At 35.6% G+C, this 25,966-nt stretch overlaps 1 protein-coding gene across 14 annotated transcripts in view; it reads left to right on the top strand.

Annotated features, from left to right (window-relative positions):
* Positions 1-4,453: 4,453 nt before the first annotated feature.
* Positions 4,454-25,966, top strand: part of ODF2L (outer dense fiber of sperm tails 2 like) — a 35,840-nt gene continuing 14,327 nt past the window's right edge. For 4 of the 14 annotated variants that reach the window (XM_044749160.2, XM_044749159.2, XM_044749154.2 and 1 more), the window contains exons 1-9: positions 6,253-6,351; positions 11,631-11,800; positions 13,690-13,807; positions 16,338-16,397; positions 16,523-16,594; positions 17,162-17,278; positions 20,903-21,088; positions 23,618-23,727; positions 24,696-24,831. In XM_044749160.2, the coding sequence (XP_044605095.2) occupies positions 11,667-11,800; positions 13,690-13,807; positions 16,338-16,397; positions 16,523-16,594; positions 17,162-17,278; positions 20,903-21,088; positions 23,618-23,727; positions 24,696-24,831 (933 nt within the window). In that variant the 5' untranslated portion in view covers positions 6,253-6,351; positions 11,631-11,666. Of the gene's footprint in view, positions 4,774-5,062; positions 6,198-6,247; positions 6,548-7,117; positions 7,277-11,630; positions 11,801-13,689; positions 13,808-16,337; positions 16,398-16,522; positions 16,595-17,161; positions 17,279-20,902; positions 21,089-23,617; positions 23,728-24,695; positions 24,832-25,966 lie in introns of those variants that run through there. The other 10 variants (XM_070486758.1, XM_070486755.1, XM_070486754.1 and 7 more) reach the window with 8 other exon arrangements.

Below are 25,966 nucleotides of genomic sequence, written 5' to 3'. Positions count from 1 at the left end.
AAGGCATTCGTTCATCTGCAAACCAGGAAGAGGGCCCTCACCAGGCATATTGATCTTGGACTTGCCAGCCTCTGGAACTGTGAACAATAACTTTCTCTTGTTTAAGACACCCAGTCTATAGTATTTTTGTTATAGCAGCCCGAACTGACTAAGATACCTGCTAACACTATCTAGTAAAAGTAATGCCTGTCTGTTCCCTAAGACTTTGCTCAGTCCTTGTATGACTTAACCTGTGGACAACCATCCTTGTTGGTAAACAGAGTCCACCTAATTTTAAGACTTATACAAAACTACAGAAATTGAGAGAATGTAAAGGTGGCATATGTTTAGATTGTAGGTTATTAGAATAGAATGGAAAGTCGAGAAGTATACCCACACAAATACAGTCTAATCATTTTTAATAAAAGCACTAAGTTAATTCAATGTGGAAAAGAAAGTCCTTTAAATAAAAGGTGGAACAATTGGATATCTGTATACAACAAAGTAAAACTTAACCCCTACTTCATTCCTGACAAAAAATGAATTCAAGATGGATCGTACATTTAAATATAAAAGCTTAGAATTGTAAAACTTCTAGAAGAAAACATACAATATCTTCACAAATGTGGAATTGTGAAGCACAAAACTATAAAAGGAAAAATATTGATGAATTGGATTGTATCAACATTAAAATTTTTGCTCATCAAAAGACATCATTAAGAAAATGAATAGGCAAGATATAAACTGGGAGAAAATACCCATTAAACACATTCGACAAAAAGCTTTTTCTGAAAATATAAAGAACTTTATATAAAGAAAAATACAAATCAATAATAAAAAGACAACACAAAAATGGGCAAAAGACTTGAACAGCACTTCATAAAAGATAGACATATGGTCAATATGTATATTGCTCAACATCATTAGCTATCAGAGAAATGTAAATTAAAATCACAGTGAGATGCCACCTTACAACCACTGGCACTGTCATACATTGCTGGTATGAATGTATGGAAGTAGCATTTTCTTATAAAGTCAAGGATGTGTATATCCCGTGACCCAGCAATTCAACTTATAGGTAAGAAAATGAAAATATATGTGCAGGGCTGGCCCAGTGGCATAGTGGTTAAGTTTGAATGCTCTGCTTCAGTGCCTCGGGTTCGCAGGTTCAGATCCTGGGCACAGACCTACACATCATTCATCAACCAATGCTGTGGCAGCATCCCACATGCAAAATAGAGAATGATTGGCACAGATGTTAGCTCAGGGACAATCTTCCTCACCAAAAAAAAAAAAGAATGTTCATAGCAGCCTTATTCACAATAACCAAAACCTGCAAACAACCTAAATGTCTATCAACAGAACTGATAAACAAATTACAGTATATTTATACAACTGAATACTACTCAGCAACAAAAAGAATAAACTACTGACATATGCAACAACATGAAGAAATCTAAAAATACATATACTGAGTGAAAGGAGCCAGCCACAAAATATATATTGTATAGTTTATAGGAATTCCATTTATAGGAAGATCAAGAATAGGTAAAATTAGCCTCAAGTGACAAATTAGAAAGTGATTGCCTTGGTGTGTGTATGCGTGTGTGTGTGAGGGTGGTGAAGATAGTTTTGCTTAATGGACTGGAAAGGAATACAAATAAACTTTCTGGGTTCGTGTAAATGTTCTAGATCTTGTTTTAGGTAGTGGCTTCTTGGCTGTATATAGTCGTCAAAACTCATATTCTGAACATTTAATATCTGTGCACTTTATTGAATGTAAATTATACCTTGATTTAAAAATGGCCTGTAGTCATCAGGGATTAAGTATGTAGTTTGGGAGGCAAGCCTTTGATGAGAATGGCAGAAGTGAAGAATACAGGAATTGTGGGGTGGGTTTGCTATTTTTAACTGCACTAAGATGCTTAAAGAAAAATGTAATAAGCTCAGAGGTCCAGAGAGCTTCTATATTGCCTTAAAAAGGTATCTCTATGGTTTGCAAGGATGATATATCCAATCAACTATTAATCCTGTGCACAGCTGAATTACAAAGAAACCTGAATAAACAGACTCACCAGGTCTTTTAGGTGAACAATTAATGCACTGACTGAGAAGGAGTTGGATCTTGAGAATTATAATGGAGCTGTTTGGGTGGACTAGGATAATTGTATCATCTTGATAGACAGACCCTACAGAGCTTTTTGCTTTCTGAAGAACTCCTTCCTTGTCTTTTAAGGCTGGTCTTGTCTTCTCTGAAAATTCTGAAATAACTTCATCTCCTTACTCCTTGTAAGGAGTTGCTGATTCTTCTTATAATTCACTATTACTTCTGTATACCTCTAGACCAGCACCACCCAGTGGAAATACAATGTGAGCCACAAACGTAATTCAAAATTTTCTAGTAGCCACATTCAAAAGAGTAAAAAGAAATAGGCAAGATTAAATTTTATTAATATATCTTAACTCAATATATCCAAAGTATTATCATTTCAACATGTAATCATTATAAAAATTAAGACATTTTACATTCTTTTTCATATGCAAAATCGGTGTATATTCTGCACTTCCAACAAATCTCAATTCAGACTAGTCACATTTTAAACGTCCAAGAGACCTACTGGGTCTCCTGAGGCCAGGTCTGGAACTGGTCTAAGATCACTTTCACCATATTTATCGTTCAAATCCAAGAGGAGGAGAAATAGGCTCCACTTTCGATGTGTGTACAGCGATGAGAATTGTTTGGAGGCCATCTTTGGAAACAGTTAACCATGACACCAAACCATTTTTTAAATTGCTTTTTTATTTTGCTAAGTACTATTTGTATTCATCGGGTAACTTTAACCTATTATTTCATTGTTTGCTATTTTTACATTATAAGACATATTTGTCACCATGAGGAAGGGAAACACAATTTCCATCCAATACTGTATCGTGGCATCCTACAGACAAATGTACCACTAATGAATTCAATGTTTATTAGGCGCTTGATATTTTAAATGATTTATATCAGGGTCTGCACACTATGTCCTGTGGCCTCACCAATCCTGCTACCTATTGAGTTTTATTGGAGCACAGCCAAGCTCATGTGTTCACGTATCCTCCACGGCATCTTTTGTACAATAATGGCAGAGTTAAGTAGCTGTATGACAGAGACTGCACAGCCCACAAAATCTAAAATATTTACTATGTGGCCCTTTACAGAAAAAGTATGCTGGCCCCTGCTTTAAATTATGCAGAAATCTTTGGTGGATTGTTTCATAGGTGGTCAAATGTTTAATAATATTTGGAGAACTGGGGGTTTGGGGTTGGGCTGGAATGCATTATTTTTTCTCCTTTAAATAATAATGGAATAACGGATTTTTCTATCCAAAACTTGACTATCCAACCAGATTTCAGGAACAGTTAGATTCAGAGGATGAGGGATGCCATATTTACTTTACCTGGACAAGTCGGTTAAAATGGTCAACATGAGAATCATATATAATTATTTTCAAGAAGTCTGGCTTTGAGATTTTGTGAATGTTTCCTCTTGAATGTCTTATAAAGGTGGTTACACCTAATACCAATGCAATTTAATCAAACTAAGTATTTTTCCTAAAAGGAGCCTAACGTCCGTGTACAATTATTTCTAATTATGATAAGTTAGCAAGGTTAACTGGGATCCTAGGTTAGTGCTGGAAAAGGTCCTCAGAATTATGTTCCTTGCCCCAACTCCACCTGTCCCTTAACCAGCCAACACACCCCCAGCCCCACGCCTGGACCCACTATGAGAAGACTGGCCCAGAGAAGTTAGTTAGCCTGCTAGAGGTCATAATCCCTCATCAGTGCGAGTAGGTACTTAAATCCTCAGTCCCCTGGGCTTTTTAGCATTTGCATATATAGAACAGTTGAATGAATTTTTAACCCTCCGGAATTTTTTGCTGGACAATCACAGTTCTGGGCTGGAAAAAGCATTGCTGGACTCATCACTGGAAACTATTCCTTAGTAAAATCAATCAGGAGGTACACCATGGTTAACTGCTCGGTTGATAGTTGCTCTATCTGTGAACTTGATACGATGGCGTACGATTCTTAACATGAACATTAAGTTGAGGCGTTGGATAAAGTTTTTTACTTTTCCGAATAAAAATCTCGTCTTGTTCAGGAGTTTATAAACCATACAAGCTGGCTATAGCACAGATCCAAAGAATTTGAGACCCGAAAGGCGATCACCCTCAGGCTCCCTCACTTAACAGGAGCAAAGAGAGGCCCAGGGGAGGATCTCAGCTGAAGAGCAATCCCATACACCTAAAACGAGGTTTCTTGCAGTTGCCTTCGCCTTTTCAAATCTCCCCTTTAAAAAGCAAAGCCAGGGCTCTTCCAGGCGAAGTGTCAAAAAATTCGGAATCTATCTGCCTTATTTCCCTTTCTGGTTGAGCACAAGTAAGATTCTTGTTAACTACATACAGGCACTGCCCATTTCGTAAAACAAAAGGTTTGCAGAAGGAAAGTTTATCCGTAGAAGCAAGAGACAAAGCGCCTCTCCCAGGCCCCGCCCCCTCACTCCCGCCAATAGCAACAGGCGCCGGCGCTCACTTTCCCGACCCGGCCAATCGCCGCGCCGGAAGGGGCGGGGCGCCCGTTGCCAGAGAAGCCGCTCGCAGGTTACCAGCTCTGCTTTTGTTCCCGGTGCACTTTAGCGCGCCCCCTTCCACCGCAAGCAGGTCCAGGAATCCGCCTTCCTTCCTAGCTCTGCCCCCTGCACTGCCCCCCGCGTCCCGCTCCCTCCCGACCGACCAGGGCTGGAGAGCACAGGTACGCCCTCCGGGCTTTCGGCTAACGTTTGCGAAGCCTCAGCCCTTTCGGCCCCTCGGACCCCTTTCATAGCGGAGCGGCGGCGGGCTGACGTCACGGCGCCGTGCTGATGCAGCGGCGGGGGCGTAGGCGCGCCTTAGGCCGGGGGCGCGGTCTGTGTGGGAAGCTTGGGCTGCCCTTGGCCGGTTACGGGGGCGCCCCGCGGAGGCCCGGGGCGGGGCGTGGGTCCCGGAAGTGGAAGCCCTTCGCGCAGGCCCGGAGTACACCTCAGCCCCGCTCTGCCCACACCTTCCCCTTCCCCCACACCGACGGCCTGCTCTAGAACGAGGCCGCGGCGCCCGGACTCTTAGGAAGGGGGTGGTCCCTGGGGCGCAGGGCGGATCTTAGCCGAGGTGGGCTTGTTCAGAACCGAGCCCTGACCGAGCCGGCCCGGCGCCTGGCGGCATTCCTTTCCAAAGTAGCGAAATCGTGCTCTCGTACTCGGCCCACCACCTAATATCCTAGAGTGTGGTAGGCCCTGGGGCTCCATGTTTGAAGAATACTCCATAAAACCTCAGGAAATAACTCCTCCGGGCTCCTTCTAGGTTCCAGCCTCTATAGGAGACCCCTTCAGTCCTTGGCGGGAGGCCGACTTGGGTTCAGTCTTGGCTCTGCCAGTGAACCAGCTGTGTGGCCTTGGGCAGGTCACTTAACCTTGGCTTCAGTTCTGTAAAATGAGGACGATAATAGTCTCTTTGGAGAGGTTGTAATAAAAGAGATTAAGTAAACGCAGTGCTAGGTTTTGCGGATGGGTGGTCAGTTAAGCGGTGCTTGTTCACTGAGACGACCAAAGCCGGACTGGCTGATGTTGGGGTTGAAGTATTGCGGCGACAGGCATGGTCAGGTTCGGGTGTTAGTCAGTGAATGAGGTTCTTGGAATGGTTTTAAGCCCCGCTTGGTTAGTTGTGGTTAAAGGAACAAACCACAGAAAGGCTCTCTGCTTTTAGAATTAGTTTGATACCTTTCTGCTTGCAATAAGAATGTCATGCTCATGTTCGTAATAACAGCTGGATATCCATTTTTTGCTTCTCTTTCTCTCCTATTTTCACAATTGGTGTGTATTAATAACATAGTTTTTGTATCCCAGACCCCCAAAGGTATGAGCAAATGGCTTTGTTTCTATTGCTCTTATTCACTGTGCTTGGTCTGTGCAAATGAATGAGACCCAAGGAGTTGGGCATAGCTATAAGGTTGAAATAACATTTACCCACTGGGCACACTTCTGTTGGAGGTCAATGATTGTTTTCCCCTGGGCTTTGGTTTAGTAGTACTATCAATTTATGACTACGCTGAAGATGCTTTGTAACAATTCTGCAAAGAATATCTCTTGAAAGTGTTGTTTTGAAGATGAGAGTTGGTTCTATACGAATAACTCAGGTCTGCAGGTAATTTCAGGAATGGTGATTGACTCAAGATTTTTTTTTTTTTTTTAAAGAAATGAAAAATTTTAAAGAGAAGACCTGGTCGGAAAGCAGCCCCAATAGAGTGAGCCATAGGGGCCCTAAATTAAAAAAAATAAATAAACAAAAAACCCCACCTGTAAGTGCTTCTACTTCTTTCTGTTGAAACCTCACCACAGCTTTGGCTTGCAAAAATTATTCTCATTTTGTAGAAGAGAAAACCTAGGCTCCTTGTGGCTAAGGGTTGTCCATGTCAGGTGACTCATAAAGACTAAGAATGGATGAGTCTGGCCCAATATTCTTTCGTTTTAATATGCTGCCTCTGGATCATCAAGGTATGGTTAAATTATCTTCAGTCTGTCTATGCTCTGATTAAGAAGGAAGGAAGAAATATTTTTAAAAGGTTTTTTTCAAACTGGTCTAAGTTAATATTGGTACTTAAACGAATAAACTATTGTTATGTGGAATTTATATGGGGAGCAATCCATTCATATGGTCATGGGTAAATGAGGTGTTATATTTGATCACTTCTTTCAGTACTGATCTCTTTTTATTCTGGCATTTTATTTCTAATTCCTTCATTGTTTTTATCACCAGTGGAAACAGCATTTATTTGATTCCTTCAAAATTTTTTATAGGAAAAGAATGTTGAAATTTCATCTCTCTGGGACCCTAGTAACCAGTTTCGCTGCTTCTACCCTTCTCCTCTCCATATTCCTAGCCCATTCTCCAAACTAGCACTGGATTTATCTTTTAAAAATGCACTTCTGAGCTGTTATTCCTCTGCTTAACATTATTTAATGGTCTATCTTAACCTTTGGGAGAAAATTCAAGCTCTTGAGCTTGGCAGACAGTGACAGCTTTGAGAGTGTCCAGTCTCATCTTTTGCCTCTTGCACTTGCAAGTCATGTTCTTTCACAGTTCCTTGCTCTTGCTGGTCCTGTACCTCTACCTGGAGCGCCTTTTCCGGTTCCCTTTTGCCAAGCTCAAACTTGTTCTGCAAGACTCTACTGAGGTTCCACGTCCTCTGGGAAGTCTCCCAGAATCCTGCCAGTTGGCATTAGGTATGCTCTCCTGGTACCCCATGAGTCCCCTGTCACAGCCCCTTAGCACACTGAATTTTAGTGGTCTGTTCACCGTCTGCTCTCTTTAGAATAGTAGTCTGTGCCTTCAAGGAGCTCAGTCTTATTCATCCTCCATTTCCTTGCACAGAACAATTTTCATTTTTGGAATATAAATGGAATCTGTAAGAGTGTTGTTAAAACCTGACTGAATTGAAGCAAGTTTGTATGTTGTGTAGATTCTTATATTTATTTATATTTTAATATCTGATGACTTTTGGTTCAAAACTGAGTTTCACCACTTCCTTACTTGTAATCATGGGCAAGCTGCTTGACCTTTCTAAGACTTGGTTTCCCCATCCGTAGCTTTTAGATGTTAATAACAAACTCATAAGGCTTTTTGTGAGATGATGTTTATAAGGTCATTCCGTGCTCTCTTAATAAATGGCAGTTGTTGTCCTCATGTTGAAGGAAAGGACAATGCTTTATGTTTACGTGGTAAAGGATACTGACTGTGTGATTAGGCAATATTCTGAATGTCTTTGGTCCAGTCTTCTTCTGGGTGATTGTCCCAGTTTAAACAATAAATTATTTGGTCACCCTAAGTTGTCTGTTAGAACCGAACCTATGCCCTCACTGTGTTCGCTGAGTTTTGAGGGCAAAGGATGATGGGTATGATATTTGCCCCCACAGATTTAGTAGCAAGTTGACAAGAAAACTAAAATATGAGCATTTATGGAGTAATTAAATTCTCAACTGTGTGATGCTGAAAATACTATTAGATGTTTGGGGTTCTTGGTGCGCTGGAGCAATCAGGGGACTATTTTGGGCAGGAGGGGAACTTGGGCCTTGAAGTAGATATCCTGTATTTACGTATCAGTCACTTGCTGTCGACTTTTTTCTCCATATTATCCAATCTGCAACCGGCTTTTAAATTTAAATTTCTTTTTCTCTGTATTCATTGGAGAGAAGCTTTAGCTAATTATTTATCTAAGTTAACCTCTCTATATCAGAACATGTTTTTTCCAATTTTGGTAATTTTTACTTGTGAGATCTATTTTCCACCTGTGTTTTTTTTTTACTTTTTACCTATTTCCAAATTTTCTGTACAATTTTTTCATTTTGGAGTCTCAAAAGCCATACAGTTATTTCTCTAGTGAATTTTTGACTAGTGTCTGGAATAGTGAGAGGAGCGTGCAGCATTACTGCATCTGCTTTGTGTTCCTTGCTGAATATTTCATGATGAATTTCTCAGTAGAACTCTGTGCTTTTGTTTGAAGCCATAGGGAGCTAATTTTCCAAGAATTAGTGTTTGGCAAAACAAATTGAAACCTGTGAGATTCATATGCTTTTCTCTTCAGAGAGATTAATTTTAGATACATATTTGTCTGCAGCTGGTTAGTTTACTTAGAACAATCTAGGTGCTAAGGAGGGTCATGGACTGTGATCTTTCTTTTCTCTGACCATGGCCAGCATCATGGTCCCTGAACAGCCATCCCCCAAACGCTTGTTGTGGGCCAAAGTTGAACATAGTTTAGTGAGTGTAACGGGATCAGCATAAGCCCATGACCACTCTTGGAAGAAGCTTTAAGTACGTGCCTCTTGGGGAGGGAACTGGTAAAGTCATCTCTGTATAGGAAATTTAATTCTTTAAACATTTAAAGTATTTTAAAATTGGTCATCTTGGATTTGATCATTAAGTATGTGTGCGGAAAATGTGTCTTCGTTTCACCACTAGCAAGTTGTACAAAAATGTAATACATTTGTCAACTGGCAGTTTATTCTACATAATTGAAAACATTTTCTTGTGAAATATCTGCTTTTCCATACAAGAATACATTTTGCTGACTAAAATATAGCATTTTTTATAAAGGCAGGATTTTTTTAAGCTAAAGAAAATTATTACATTGTTCAGCACACATATGCTTTTGATTATAGTATTGTCACAACACGAAAATAGTACAGTGCCTTGAAACTTCTGAACAATCTTTATCATGGAAAATATTTCTAGATTGTAAGAATATGATTGCTAATAATTTCTATGGAAATATCTGAAACTTGATTTATATAGTGCTCTGCTTCGTGTTTTGAAGAATCACTAAAATCCCTGTTTTTCCACTTTGTTAATTTTATTTGTTTACCCTTTAAGATAAGACACAGTTACTTATTTTGGGTGATGAAGCAGAAAAATGTTGTATGATTTTATCTTGTGACAAACTTTTTAGAAGAATTGTATATGTAGCTGGCAGTAGTCCACAAAGGCAAGTTAGAACTGATTTAAAATACTGATACCAAATTGAGTCTTATCTCATAAAATATTTTCTACAAATTGAGGATCCTTATCCTCTCACAATGATTTTTGAGCTTTTATTCCAAATATAGGAGCCATTTTTCTTCTAATGATGAATCAAGGGATGACTAAAAAGCAGCAGTGTACATTCATCATATTCGTTAGCTGCTCTAAGCCTTGAGTCCTCTCCTTCAGGTATTGCTTAGCTCTTACAAGGCTTATAGGTGCTGAGGATTCAAATATCAGTAAGACATTCTTTATTGAGATTCTAGTGTACAGAAAGACAAATATTTAAACAACTGAATGGATGAAAGATAAATACCTGTCCCTCTCTGAGCGGGGTGGCTACTGCAGCTGAACCAATCAGTTCTCTCAATTGCAGTGACTTATCCAGACATCTTCTTTTTCACCCTTAGTTTTCCATTTGATTTTGTGTATCTGTATATTTTTAATTTTTCTAGACTACAGATAGCTCAAAATGTTATGTCCAAATAACGGATGTTACATGTTTGTAGTATTCAAGAAGATCATCCTAGATTATCTGTAGGTTATTCAGCAGTTCCTTTTGGACATGAGTTGCTGGTATTTCAAAAATATGAGCATACTTTTCATTGGCCTATATCCTAAATATTTGTCTCTGTAGTATATAGAACCTTCAGACAAAAATAAACACATTTTTACAGACACTTTGGAAGGTTTCTGAATTGCTAATTAAATGTTGTAAATAATTTTCAGCATCTACCTAAAGTATTGAAAATTCTTAAACATATGTATTTTATAATACAGAAATATGAAAATAAATTACAAAGAGGTAAAATAGCTCTGAAAAAAATGCCGGAAACTTTAAATATAACATTTAGTTTTGTAGAAACATGAAGTCAGGGAGACACATTACCATGTATTAGATTTGTGAAATACAGTCTTAATGATCGCTAAAGCTCTAATTCATTACTTAAAATGAAACAGTTTTGAAGAAATTCATAAACATTCATATTTTTTAAGTGACATCTCTAAGTTTGAGTGAAAACAATTAGATTATTTAGTAAAATTTAGAAGTAATATCATCTGTCTATTCATTATCACCAAAGACTATCCCAGATTGAGCTCAGAAATAGGAATAAGTGAATTTAAGTTTGAAAGGTTTACTTTCAAAAGAATATCCTATTTTCTTAGGGCTGGCCCCGTGGCCGAGTGGTTAAGTTCGCGCTCTCCGCTGCAGGCGGCCCAGTGCTTCGTTAGTTCGAATCCTGGGCGCGGACATGGCACTGCTCATCAGACCACGCTGAGGCAGCGTCCCACATGCCACAACTAGAAGAACCCACAACGAAGAATACACAACTATGTACCGGGGGGCTTTGGGGAGAAAAAGGAAAAAATAAAATCTTAAAAAAAAAAAAAAAAAAAAAGAATATCCTATTTTCTTTGTAGCTACTTTTGCCAGATATTTCCAAAAGTATGTTAAATTTCTACTGTTCTAGGCATAAGTAATGTACGTTTCCTATTGGATGGATCTATTGAAACTGAGGACCATAATCAACCCATAGTTTTAATATCCATTTTCTAGTCTGATTGGATTAAGGTAATACTATAATACTTCAAGAAATAGACTGATAATGGGGCTGGCCTAATGGCATAGTGGTTAAGTTTGCATGCTCTGCTTCAGTAGCCTGGGTTCGCGGGTTCGGATCCTGAGCTCAGACCTAGCACCACTCATCAAGCCACGCTGTGGTGGCATCCCACATAAAATAGAGGAAGACTGGCAGCAATCTTCCTTAAGCAAAAAAAGGACAAAAAAAAAAAAAACAAGAAATAGACTAATAAAAATTTCTACATTCTTGTGGTTATGTAGAAAATAGTGGGTCTTTTGTAAACTGTGTTTGGAAATTGTTGAATGGGTGTGCTATGCAATTTTGATACTAGTTTGCATTAATATCACAATGAATAGCAGTTATAATTTCAATTTTGTCTGTGAAATATTCTTTTAGACATCTTTAGGATCTTTATTTATAATGACAGAAAAAAAGAATCTTTACTGAAATAATGTTTAATTACTAAAATATTTCCTAGCTTTCAGCTTATGTGGAGAAGTTGTGGAAGCCACCTATGAATCCATTTGCTGAATTTATGGAGAAGCCCTCAAATGATGGAAGTCATTCAGAAGAACTGTTTTCCCATTTTAAAAGTAGACGAGAGAAAGAACATTTACCACAGCACGCCAGTGAAAGTCAAGTCTGCTGGTATTCTCAACAATAACAGGGGATATCTCATTTTCTGATTTCAGAGTTTCATGTTTTGTCCATATTGTAAATTGTTTGAATCAAATACAGCATTCTTTTGAGAATATCTTCTTCAAAGCTAATAATTCATATATTCATTTAATCTGATTACAAATATACTCGCTTAGCAGAATTTGACTAGTTTTTTTGAATCTTAATGAAAGCAATTAAAAATGAAAACCTTACCTATTAAGAATTTGTAATGTATAAAGGTTTTTACGGTAAATTAAACTATAAATACTTTGGAATATTGGAAATGTAGTTAATAAGTGATCAGTCACTGTCCTTTGGTGTATTGCTGTATAACAAATACCTATCATATTTTGCTTCTTTAGTATGGAGAATAACACTTGTTATTTATATGACTCATTGCCCCCAAAAATGCCAATCTTAAAATACCATTATTGTCAGTATGGATGGTGTAGTCCAGCTTCTGATTTAGCTTGTTATAAATGAAAATGATATTTTGTCATCTATAATCATTTTTGATGTTCTGCCCTTGGCTTTTAGTAATGGACTGGTGTCATTTATAGTCAATATTTTCTTAGGCCCATCACTTTAAGTCGGTGGTGTTTAAGAACCAAATCTAGTATTTGACATAACCACTCAGACGCCATCAATTGTTGATGAGCCATTATGTTCCATAAAGAAAGAAAAGAGCTGCCAATTAAAGACAAAATTATATCTTATCACTTGAAATTTTATTTATAAATCTTGAAAAAGCTCCTTCAAACATAATTACACATAGATTTTTAATCCAAATAACTCTGTACTTATATAAAAATAAAATGTGAGTGAAATAAATTAGTTAAGGTATTCTCAAAACTTCTTTATACTCAAAGTCCAACTCTTTGGAGTCATTCTTTGACTCAGAGTTGTCCTTGCTATTGAGTATTGGTGAGATGGCATTTCTCAGGAGCATCTTTAAATGAAATAAAACTTATCTATGCTGAGCTCTTAATTACAACATACAGCAAGCCTACATTGGAGTCTTGCTTCTGGAATGTTGCTAAACATTCCTACTTCACCAACTCCCTCAACCCCTCTCTAGGAGCCTTCGTTCCCAGGGCTTAGGAAGGTGCTGCTCCCTAGCCCTGGGATATCCTCCACAGCGTTGGATGACCATTCTGTGTGTTTTGGTTTTGTGCAGGAAAGACACGTCAGGACTGCCTCCTGACTGACAAAGATTGTAAGAAGCATCCTGATTTCAGGATGTAAAAATGTGGGCAAAAAAAAGAAATGTATCTTACAGTGTTACACAGTAGTGTCTAGGTAAAACGTAATCAAGAAGGCAAATACCAGTTTTGTTCTGAATGATAACGTATCCTAAAGTCGAATGTAAAGGACTTTTAGACACCTGGAGAGCTTTAGGTTTTTTTTGTTCCATTTGTTTAGCTTATTCGTTCTTCTAGAGGAAATTTTTTTGTGAAAAACAGTTAAGTTTCAAGAAAGGATTTGAGACTAAGATTTAGAAAAACAAATCTTTTCGGTTTGGAGTAAGGAAGAAGGAAGGAAAGAAAAAAATGCATATACACATTCAAACAAATCGTTTACCAACCAGACAAGGGATATTGAATAATTGTCAAATAGCATGTGAAACACTGCTATTGGGTTTGTGTTTTACATATTTTAAAATTTTAAAAACTGTTTTTCCATGTATAATAAGTGTAGAAAAAATGTGGATGTATGGAAAAAAATTCATACAGTTTCAGTGACAATTTACTGTTACATTTTGCACAACAGTTTATGGAACTGTAATATTTAGTCAAAGTATGCTATATTTGCATAAAAAGTATAACTAGTTTATATGTCAGATTTAACTTAAATTTTATTTGTGCATATGTAATTAGCCTAAAGCAGGACATCCTAAATGAAAAGACTGAATTGGAAGCAACATTTAAGGAAGCTGAGTTGGCAACCTTTTCTGTAGAATTACTTTTGCCGTTATTTAAGGACACTATTGAAGAGGTGAGTTTTGAAAATGTGAGTATTTGACTTGTGAACATCTGATAAAATGAAAAGCTTTTATAATACCCGGAATGCATTAACTGAGGTCTCATATCTTAAAGTAGTTAAGGCGGTACTGGTATTTTATACCGAAAAATGCAGATTTATCACTGTTCCTTAGTTCTGTGTCATTAACTGCAATTCTTTTCCTCAAAGGTGGTCTCAGGCAGGCACCTGATAAGAGGCTGAGCTGGAAACTGTGTACCTTGGTACTTGACTTATCTGGAGTTGAACTAGAGAGTCAACTTTTCTCGAGTGAATTTAAAACTAAAATATTCTGAGAAATGAAAATATCTATTTTCTGTAGTGTTATGCAGAATAGAAAACTGTATTCTAAAGTTTCATTGTACCAAAGTTTGAGTTGGGGACAAAAAATAGATTATATTCTATTCGTTTTATTAAAATAAGTGTCCAAAAAACATTGTAGGGTTTAAGCCCTTATTTTGATTTCATTTTACTTTAATGGACTATGTAACAGGTCCTCTTTACTATTGATAAACTTGGTAAAATTTACTATTTGCAAAAGAATGATTTTGTTACTAGGAAAAAGTATTCTTTGATAATAATAATATTATATTTTAGAGTGTCAATGCTATGTCTTACAATGTGTATGTGGTTCTTATGTTTTGTCAGGCTAATCTTTCTGCAGCCAATTTGAAGAAGTTTTCTAAACAGAAGAAAACATTAACGACAGAATTAGACACTTTTAAACATGTGAAACAAGCTTTAGAACATCTTCTTAGGAAGACAGAATACCAACACATAAGGAACACTAAGCACTAATTTAATAGTGATATTTGTCACTTGGAGGGTGTATTATTTCTCAAATTATAGAAGTTAAAATACTGGTAGATTTGAAATGGAAATAATTCTTGAATTTTTGTTTGAAATGACAATCTTAAACTAATCTCTACTTTTTAAATGTTTCATAAATAGTTCTACATGAGAACAGCATGTTTTTAATAGAAAATGTATTTTTATTCTCTATCTCAAAAACTTTCACTGTTTGTCATACTTCATTCAGCTGATTACAGTAGAATACTCTTAGAATTTAAGCTCTTGTGTACATTGTATTTATACATTCATATATTCTTTTTTGTAACAGTTTTATTGATTATAAACACATACTGTGCAATTCACCCATTTATAGTAGGCAATTCAGTCATTTTTAGAGTATTCATAGAATTCTGCAGCCATCACCACAATAAATTTTAGAGCATTTCCATCAGTACAAAAAGAAACACCACACCCTTTAGAAGTTCACCTCCCCTCCCCCCCCACCCTTCCTTTGCCCATTATCTACTTTCTGTCTCTATGGATTTCCCTATTCTGTACATTTCATATAAATGGAATCATATAGTATGTGGTTATTCATAACTTCCTTCTTTCATTTAGCATAATGTTTTCAAGATTCATCTGTGTTGTAGCACATAACAGTACCTCATTCCTCTTTATTACTGAACAATATTTTATTGTATGGGTATAACCGTTTATTTATCCATTCTTCAGTTGATGAACATTTCAGTTGCTTCTCCTTTTTGGCTATTATGAAAAAAGCTGCTGTGAACATTCATTTATAAGATGTATATACCCAAGAGAAATGAAAACATATATGTATGCCAAGTGATTCTGCTGTGTACCCTTACAGAGTCCAAGGATGGGTTTCGTGAAGTCCATGAGCCCTCTGAAATTGTGTGTACAATTTTGCATTATATGTACATGCATGTATGCTTTGGAGTGAAAGGAATTCTTAGCTTTTTCACATTCTCAAGCAGGAGTATGACCGTCAAAATGAATAAACGTTCTTCTGTGTTCTCATTTAAAATGTCAGAATGCTGTTATTGATTTGCTGTAATTCTTTAAAAAATTTCATATTACAAAATTTAGGTTGTTTTTAGTTTTTACCTATTTATAAACACTGTGAGCTTCCTTTGTATACAGTATTTTTGTGATTTTTATGTCATTAGCTTGTACTTTCTGAGGCATTTTTTAGAGATTAATTTAGTAAATTAAGTAATTTTGTAAATCATGGACAAAAAATGATTTGGAACACTTCGGCAAAAATCCTTCTGATGGTACACTTTATAAAAAATCTGAACTGTGCATAGTAGTTGTCCATATTAATTAATTTTTTTTTTTAAGATTGGCACCTGAGCTAACAACTGTTGCCAATCTTCTTCTTCTTTTTCTTTTCTTCTTCTTCTTCTCCCCAAAGCCCCCCCAGTACACAGTTGTATTCTTGTTGTGAGTGTGCCTCTGGTTGTGCTATGTGGGACGCCACCCCAGCATGGCCTGATGAGCAGTGCCTTGTCTGCGCCCAAGATCCGAACCGGTGAAACCCTGGGCCACCAAAGCAGAGTGTTCGAACTTAACCACTCTGCCATGGGGCTGGCCCCCATATTAATTTCTTAAGTGATGATTATTCCACTTCCTACTTTATGTAGAGAAATAAAATTTGTGAACACTGATTTGTAATATCTTTTTTTCACAGAGAGGGGACAGTTTATCCAGCATGTTAGAAAAGCTAACTGATAATGAAAGTGAGAACACTGTAAGTCTTTTCAAACTTTGTGTCTGTTCTTCTGACATTTTTTGTTTGTATGTTGCTTGGTTTTATAAAATTAGCCAGTATATCTAAGTTTGATATTTCTAAATTTTACATTATATTTGCTGAAGGATCTTAAGAACAAGATACTTGAAAAGGAGACCTATATCCAAGAACTTTCTTGTCTGTTTCAGAATGAAAAGGTAAGCAAGTTTTGAGCTTAATTCACCATATTTTCTTAATATTGACTCCCTTTTCCCCTTCTTTCCATCCTGGCCCCCATATCCTCAGAAATACAAACAGAAAGGTTTTTAGATTATTTGGATATTTTGCAAGTCTTCTGTATCAAACATCTAATTTTTTAAAGTTTTTTTTTTAAGAGTTTTATGGTGTTTCACTCAGCGTACTTGGCATAGATCACTATATATTAGGAACTGTGTAAATTTGTATCGTATTTTAATTTTAGTATAAATTGAGGAATTTCAGTGTTCGTAGGAGCATTTTAGACATACCCATAATATTACTTATGAGGATAATGAGGATAGATGGGACTTTTAAAAAGATAATTATCAGGAGCCATTAAATGAAAGGAGGGAGGAGAAAACATCCTGATAGTTTTATATAAAATACATTTGTAATGGGGGGGTAGTGGTTTATATAAAGTGGTACTTCGCTTTTTATCAGCTTTTTAGTCCGTGTCTAAATATGGGTAAAGTTAAAGATTGTGGAGAAATACATGAAATAACACTTTTTTGTTTTCTCTGTTTTAGGAAAATGCTTTGAAAGCAAACCGTTTTTCACAATCAGTAAAAGTAGTGCATGAACGACTACAGCTCCAAATTCATAAAAAGGAAGCAGAGAATGATAAATTAAAAGAACACATAAAGGTTGTAAAAATCCATCCATTTTAATACTTGAAGTGATAAAATTAATGAACAACTATAAAGCCTTTCCTTAATTCTGGAATTTGGTGGTTTTGAAAGAATTCAGTTTGAGTGTTGCCATGGGAAATACATATTTGAGGCAAATCTTAATTTTAAGATTTCTAGCCCATCTGAAGATTTGTCTCCAAATCCCAATATAAAAATGCTGTGTCTTTTTTTGTGCCAATCTAGGAAGGATTTGTAGAGCTTGAATTACTTAAAAAATCTTTCCCATTATATCGTTAATTTATGTTTATTGTGGAAAATTTGTAAAATATAAAAGAGAAAATTAAAATAACTTAAAAACACCGAAACCATTGTTAACATTTTGGTAGATAGTATTCCAGTCTTTTTTTTACATTCATACATACATATAAGTATTCTCACACATATTTAGTAAGCAGTCAATAAATGTTTATTATTTTTGTGTTTGTTACTAATGGTAACAACTTTAAAATCGGTTAACCTAGGGTTTTAGGTTAGTGTTTAGATAATCGAGTAATCTCTATGCTATACAGTTTTTTAGCAGTATAATTAAGAGGAATTTTTTGATTTAAATTGAGTGGTTTAAATATTCTTTTGGAAGTCTCACAGTCACTTTGGGAAAAGAATTTGAGGATGCTATGATATGACATAGGCTAATTGGACCCACTGTCATTTTTGCCAAAGGAAAAGAAGCATCGTTCCCATCTTTAGAAGATAAGTGTACAAAGACAAACCCCACTGTGTGTGAGGACTTCTGTGCTAAATTCTGTTTGCTTTTACACTCCTGGGTCATAGCAGATGTCTGCAACCTGCGGCACATGTTTCAAGACTGCACTTGGGGTGTTTTTTTTTTTCCCTTCAGTGACAAGAAACCCATCAAAGGGACGTTAAGCAGGCTTATGAGGGGGTGTAAATTTTGTCCTGTGTCCTCAACATGTGCTTCTAAGCACTTTCCCCCAGAGATTCCCTGTGTCCTTTGCATAGGTGTCCTGGGGCACAGCAGATAAATCAGAGTTGGTACTGCATTGCTCTGTTCTGTTAAAAGCAGGAGAATTCATGTGATTTAACATCTCAGATAATCATCTACTTACACAAGTACATCTTACTTACACAATTTTTAGTTATATCCTCAAACAGCAGTTAGGGAAGTTTTTGAAAAGAGTCTCCTCAATTTAAAAATGAAATATTAAATGATTTTTTAAAATTAAGTTTAACAGTTACTTTCTATATCCATGATAATTTGGAGAAAGAATATAAGGCTAAAATCCTAGGATTTTGTGATGACATTCTCCTGTCTAGTACTTTGAGTTGACATTCCTTTACAAAAATTCAACTGTTTATAAACGATTAAAAGAATTTGCATTAGGTTACTGATATTTTTCTACATTCCCTCTAACATACACCCTTTGGAATTTAAGGCATTAAGTAATTGGGGGTCAGAATTTAGTTCTTTGATTTAGGTTTAACAAGTTATTTTTTAGAGTACAAACACAATGAACTCAGTTTGGCAACATAAATCCAGTTTTTTAATATTGTTGAGTCAGTGCATTATATTGGGTCTTGTAAAAATTTAAATTACATTAGGATTCTCTGAGAACTATTCCCAAGATACTTTGAACCACTTTTTCTCTCTTTATAATATATTCTCTCTTTATAATATAGCAATCATAATTAGAATATTTTCACATTTTAGAAGATATAGAGAATACTTATCTTCTAACATGCAGCGTATATAGTTCTTTGTAAATAGGAAAAGGCAAATAGTTGACTTTAAATAGGTGCCCATTCATTTGGCAAATGACTGTGAGGGATTAATTATTTTGAAACTTTAAAAATAATTTGATAGTTTCAGTACACTCCCTAATAGTCCTAAAGTGTGGGATTTGATAAATCTAGTGAGAAAGTGTTACTAGAACCTTGTTCAGAAAAATTTACTTCACCTTTGGTGTTTAAAAAGGTTTTTTTAAGGTGTAGCAGTCATTCACTGTGTGATGGTGACACCCTGTGGTTGTGTGGAGGAATGACAGCTGTATTTCCTGTGGGTCTTCATTTCTCTTAAGTAGGATTACTGTACTGCTCTTATTTGGTTTTCCCCAACTACTTATTAAAGTGTTTCCTGGGATATTTTTAGTTAGGATAGGTTTTTAAAGACAATTTAAGAATGTTTTGCTTCTTTTCCTAGTCTACCTAATCACTTTTCAAAGAGATCAAGTCTTTAAATCTTATTTAAGATGTACTTCTTAATCTCAATTTTAGTGGAAGTTAAGTTGCATAGTTTTTGTTCATCATAGAATTAAGTAGAAAAGCACCCTATCTTTTACTGTGACTTCTTTGACTTTTTTCTTAATTAAAATGGTTGTTCAGTGAATGGGAGACTAAAACCTAAATTCTGTAGTAATTTTACGTTCTTTTCAGTATATACACAACTTTCAAAAAAATGTAAAAGCATTAAAATCTTAAATCTTTAAGTTCTTAGATACTTAATAGTCAAATATTTTAATTACAAAGTCTTAAAATAATTTGAAATAAAAACATGAGAGTTATCACACTAAATCATGTCTGTCATCTACCCATCCTAATATTCTGTCTCTTGTTATGTCACCAAGAGACAAGTCAAGGAAACAGTCATGCCAATGAACACCATGAAACACAGTTGGTACAAATATGCCCTCAAACATCTTTTTACCCTTACTCACTCTTATGGATGAGGGAGTCATTCATTTATCTAAACCTGTTTGGTCTTAGAATAACAACTTCTACAAACTTACTACTCATTGGGTAAATCAGTATTTTTTATTTTATTTTATTTTTAATTTTATTTTTTTGAGGAAGATTAGCCCTGAGCTAACATCTGTGCCCATCTTTCTCTACTTTATATGTGGGACGCCTGCCACAGCATGGCTTGATAAGCCGTGCATACATCCGCATCCATGGTCCGAACCAGCAAACCCTGGGCTGCAGAAGCAGAGCGTGCAAACTTAACTGCTGCGCCACTGGGCCAGCCCCTAAAGCAGTATTTTTATTGTCCTTGATGTAACTCTTTCAAGTGTCAAGGCGTGTCTCTTAATTCTAGTAAATTAAAATTTGGTAAATAAGTCTATGTTTCTCTCATCTATACCCTTCATGATCTATAGTTTTATGCTACCTCCTTTAAGCCTTTATCATTCAAACTAGAGTCCTAATATTTTTGAGGTGCAACCGACTCCTTTGAGCTTTGTGTACCTGTTGTTTGAATTGTCTGGCTAAGTTATGGTTTTTTGATTTGCAATACTAGTACTATATAATATTCTAGATCTGAAATTTGTGTAAGTCCTAGTTAATCACAAAAGTTTTAGGGAAGTTAGTGTTTGTACCATAATGACCAACATCTATAATACAAGTAGCATTAGTTTTATGTAGGCTTATATATTTTAAATTTGTGTTCTATAACTGGTTACAGATAAACAATGGTGAAATCATCTGTCATCACTGTTTTGCTTTTTAGTAATCTTATGATTACTCCTTTTGATAAAATCTGTGTTAAACCTTATTTACATATCTTTACAATGTTTACATAAACATTGGAGTTCTAAAATAATTTAATTGCTGCCGATATTTTTTTAGAGCTTAGAAACCAAGATAGCTGAATGGAACTTGCAATTGAGAAAAAGTAAGCATGAGACTGTAGCAATGAAAGATTCAAGTAAGCAAAAAGCAGTAGCTCTAAAAAGAGCATCTAAAATTTACAAACAAAGGCTTGACCATTTTACTGGAGACATTGAAAACCTTACTTCCCAGATTAGAGATCAGGTAAGTATATACATTCTTTCTTAAATGACTATTTTATGTATTTACTTTGTGTAGTTTATGTCATGATGCTTAATGTAATAGTTTTATTCTTCTCTTAATACTATTAATACTAGAAAAACTTTACTCATACTTTTTGTTTTAGTCTTTATTTTGAAAGATTACATAAAATGTCAAATTTGCATATTGAATTATATCAACATTTCCTTGGGAACTTCACTTAAAGGTTATGTGAAGTGTGTCACAAAGCTTCTGTGGCCAAGGGTAACAGTGTACACAGATTCCCCTTGGAAGTTTACAGTGCGCATTAGCATGTGAAGGGCCCTGAGAGGGCCTTCAGTAGAGCAGTATAATGAAGGGTATTGAACTCGGAGTTTCCCACCACTTATTTAACCACAGAACTCTTCTTTCACCCACAAAGCAACTCTTGGAACTGGTTCTGAGCAACACTGAAATGCTGATTTATGTTATTGGGTCATATGCCTTCATTCAGTAATTCATTTCATTAAACTCTGTAACGCATTTAAAACCATACGATGACGTAAACACACCATGTGAAAGTTATCTTCGAGTGTAGTACAAAGTTGGAAAATGGACTTAGTGCTTTGTTGTTGTTGACAAATTATTATATTTATTCAATTAGCAATTAGTAAAATATTTACTGTTTTTAATGTCTCATTGGTATCCCACCTCTTAAGAACCAGTGTTCAGGCTTATAGAATTATTAGAGGCTTTTAGAAGTGAAAACAGACTTGCATAAACACTTGTGTAAACAAAACAACTTAATATTTTATAAGCTCCTGTTAACATTTTAAGGCCTTAATATTTAACCTACGTTCAGAAGAATTTAACTAGATAAAAGAATTGAAGACTAAGTTCAAAATCTAGAAGGTTGTGTACCTAGGTTATAGCACTACGCCTGAAAATAGTCTTGAGTGGTAAAAACTAATCGAGTCAGCATTCTTGGGATTTTCCTCTTTAAATAGTGTCATGTCATCCATGCCCCAGATCATGGTCTGGGAAGGCTCCTCCACTTGTTTACCTCGTGACATTGGGTAAGGTACTTAACCTCTCTAAGTGTCAGTTTCCTTGTCTAATAATAGGTGATAATAATATTGTCTATCTTATATGACTGTAGGCAGGAATAATTGAGAAAATATATGTCAAAGCACAGTGCCTGGCCATACTACATTTTTCCTATATTGGCCTCCTTTCTATTCCTCTGATCCATGGAGTTTGTTTTCATTGTTTTGTTTGCTGTTGCCTCTGACTGCGATGTTCTTCTCAGCTCACAATAGCTGGTTCTTTTTTAAATCATTCAGATGTCTTTTTAATTGATACCTCTTCCTAGTGGCCTTCCTTGACCAGTCCTTTTGAAGTAGTCCCACAACAATTAATTATATCAGTGTATCAAGTTTTCTTCATAGCATCCACTTTATAGGTAAAATTTATTTTCTTCCACTTTTTCTCTAATTTTATTGAGATATTCATAAAATTTCTAAATATCTTAATTTATATTAGAATTGCACAACTTACACTTCATAGTGTATATTAGAATTCATTTACATAAAATATGAAAACAGAATACTAGTCTTCGATATATCAAAAATGTTACTGTGGAAAAAATGTAAACAGAAAATGTCTTGCACATAGTAATACTCAATAAATGCTTGATCAGTGAGTGTCTGAATGATGAAGGAAAGAAGGAGGCACCCAGTGAGTGTTAAGTGTTGTCATTACTACTTCTGGGTCTTCTGGTTAGTGATTATGGGCACTGTTGCCATTCCAGTGAGTCTAATTTTTGGTAGAATGTAGATAGGGGACATAATGGCCACAGCTCACCAGGTGGATTTGCAAAGAGTAGATTCATTTCACAATTAGTTATTTATTGAGTGTCTGCTTTATGCCAGGCATTATTCAAGGCCCTAGTAATGAACAAACCAGATAAAAATCTCTGCCTCTTGGAGCTCACATTCAAAGTGGATAAGCAACCACTACCACTTTCATCTCTTTGCTGACAGAAACAGTGTTTGAAGGCCGACAGGGTGACCTCTACAAAACAGGTTGACATCATTAAAACAAAGATAAATAAGGCTGCATTATTAGATGCTGTGGAAGTGTGGAATTGCAGGTGGCTTCTATGTATGCCATAGAGGGCTTCTTTCTCCTCTGATGCTTATGTCGTTGCTAGCATCTTCTATATAGAGAATGCAAAATGAAAAGTTCAGTAAATAGGGAATTATCTTCATTAATTATGAAACATTGTTTGAAAATAGTTACTTCAACATCCTTAAAATGTTAAGTTGGAACTGCCACTATGTGCCTATAAAATGAGTAATATAAATATGTTGTTATTAAAGTTTGCTTTAAAACTTCCATATATTCAGAACTGTACACTGAAGTTTTCTTTAACAAAAGTTCCATACTTTGTAGGATGAGTGTTTCCTTGTTTATATTGTATTTGTGTTTAGGGCCCTGAACAAAGCCGAAGTGTTACTCAATTATAAGATGAGTACTTGATGTATTTTTTAGGAAGCCAAGTTGTCTGAAACAATCTCAGCTTCCAATGCCTGGAAAAGTCATTATGAGAAAATTGTAGTAGAAAAAACTGAATTGGAAGTTCAGATCGAAACAGTGAAAAAGTAAGAAAAAAATTTAAAATCCTTTTACTGTTTACTAAGAAGTGTTTTCAGTTCTTTCCTCTTCGAGTGGTTTGTATTTTGGTTCTTCCGATTACATGTGGTAAAGGTATTGTCTATATGATTTGACATTTTTAATTCTATAAACTTTTCTTACTCTAAAAATACAATAAAAATGATTACCAGTTGAAAGTACTCACATTCTGAAATTTTGGACTTTTAGGTTAGTATTTGGTATGAGTATGTGTCATCTATTTACAGTAAATGTTAATAACTTTGTCTTAAAATGGAAGTGATATTTCTCTACTGAACAAGAATGTCTAAGTAAGAATATATAACATAGTTTAGAATAAAAGCGTAAATGTTTTCAAAATCCTTAAAGTTATTGTTCCTTAAAGTGCCTTAAATACATAACAAAGAAAATCAATGAGTAAAAATACATATACTTTACGCTTTGAAATTTATTAATAATAAGCTAATAATAATGAAACCTGAATATTTGCTTTTAAATGTTTTATCTTCTGTATATTCTCTTCAGTTTTATTATTGAAAACTAGCATATACAATTTGCTTCTAAGATTAGTTATTGTCTCACTTGATCCTTTTATTTAACCTTGTTCCTGAAATTGTGCATATGTTTGTGCACATGTGTGAATGAGAGACAGACAGACATCCCTGTGGATGAGAGACAGACAGACAGACATACCTGTGGATGAGTTTAGATGTTTTATTGAATAGCAAAGAGAATGTTGTGTAAATTTTCATTGGCATCATCAATGAGTAATTATTTCTAATCAAAGTTACTCAAGTAACCGTATAGATTACTGCTTCCTATTTCACTTGTTCTATGAGTTCTATTAACTTTTGAAACAGTGCACCCTAACAAAATAATTTCAGAAACACACTTAAAATGTGTAAGTTGAATGAAAACTTCTATGACTTTTATAAAATATATCGTTTCTTTTATAAAGGCAAATCAGTACTCTTTTGGAAGACCTGAAGAAAATGGAAGACGATGGAAAAAATTCATGTGAAGAAATTCTTAGAAAACTTCAGTCAATTGAAGATGAAAATGAAACTCTGAATCTTGAGAATACAAAATTAAAGGTACTTTGTGTCTGCATGTGTGTGCATGATTGTGTAATGACAACCTAGTACTTAGTAAAAGTAGCTTCAAATAACAGCATGTTTAGAAAAGTGCTCTTATATCATTTTGTCTTTTATGTTTCTCAGAGTATTAGAGTATCATTATAACAGGTAACTTCTAAAACTTTATATGTACATGCCTGTGTATGCACATGAATACACACATTTGTAACTAGATTTTTAAATGTTTATAGTTGTATACACAGATACATTTTCAAATTACTTTCAGCAGCATTAAGTAAGATTTATGAAGTTGAACAACTGTACCTCAATGCAAAAAAAATTATTGACTCCAATTTTAGCAGTTAAGTGAATCATCCACAGTTACATTAACTTTAATGCATGAGATTATTTCTAGGTGTCATCGTTACAATAGAATATAACCTCAGGCCTGATCTGTTTGAAACCAGAAAGTATGTTCTTGGCTGCTTCATAACCAGAAAGAATTTTCCAATTTAGCCAAATCCAAGGGGTGATTGGTTTGTATGTGTACCAGAGAAAAGATGGGGGAGAGACTTTCATACTTTCTGAGAAAAAAGATAAATTTGAGTTTTCAATCAGCGATACAAGTAACCAGGTGAGACTTTACTAAAGTCTCATGGCATCATTTTCAGTCCCATAATACTCTTTTTGGCAGATAGTAAATAGAAGACGGAAAAGAATCTGTTTATGTAAAAGATGGCCAGAGTCGACAGTTCAAAGCTGATAGGGCATCACAGAACCTAGCCTCTTTTTACCTCTCTACTCTGCCATTCCTAGGTTGTGACCCCCATCCTCATGATCCAAAATGGCTGCTGGAGCTCTCGCCAATAATAGTCAAGTTTCAAGCAACAAGATGGAGGGGAAAAAAGATGGATTATCTCCCTCTTTTTTTCCATCTCCTCTCTTTTAGGGAAACTTCTGAAAATTCCATACCACTCGATTCTTCTACTTGTGACGCATGTGGCCCCAGCTTGCTGCAAGGGAGACTAGGGAATATAGTCTTCTAGTTATCCTGAGCTCTAGCCAAATATGAGTGTTCATTATTTCCTGCATTTTGTTCATGTTTTCCTCTATCTATTCCTATAATTTTACTATTCTTACGGTGTAGAATGCT

Source organism: Equus asinus, chromosome 16 (assembly GCF_041296235.1).
Source record: "Equus asinus isolate D_3611 breed Donkey chromosome 16, EquAss-T2T_v2, whole genome shotgun sequence".
Lineage (NCBI taxonomy): Eukaryota > Metazoa > Chordata > Mammalia > Perissodactyla > Equidae > Equus > Equus asinus.
This window is presented reverse-complemented; position numbering and strand designations above follow the sequence as displayed.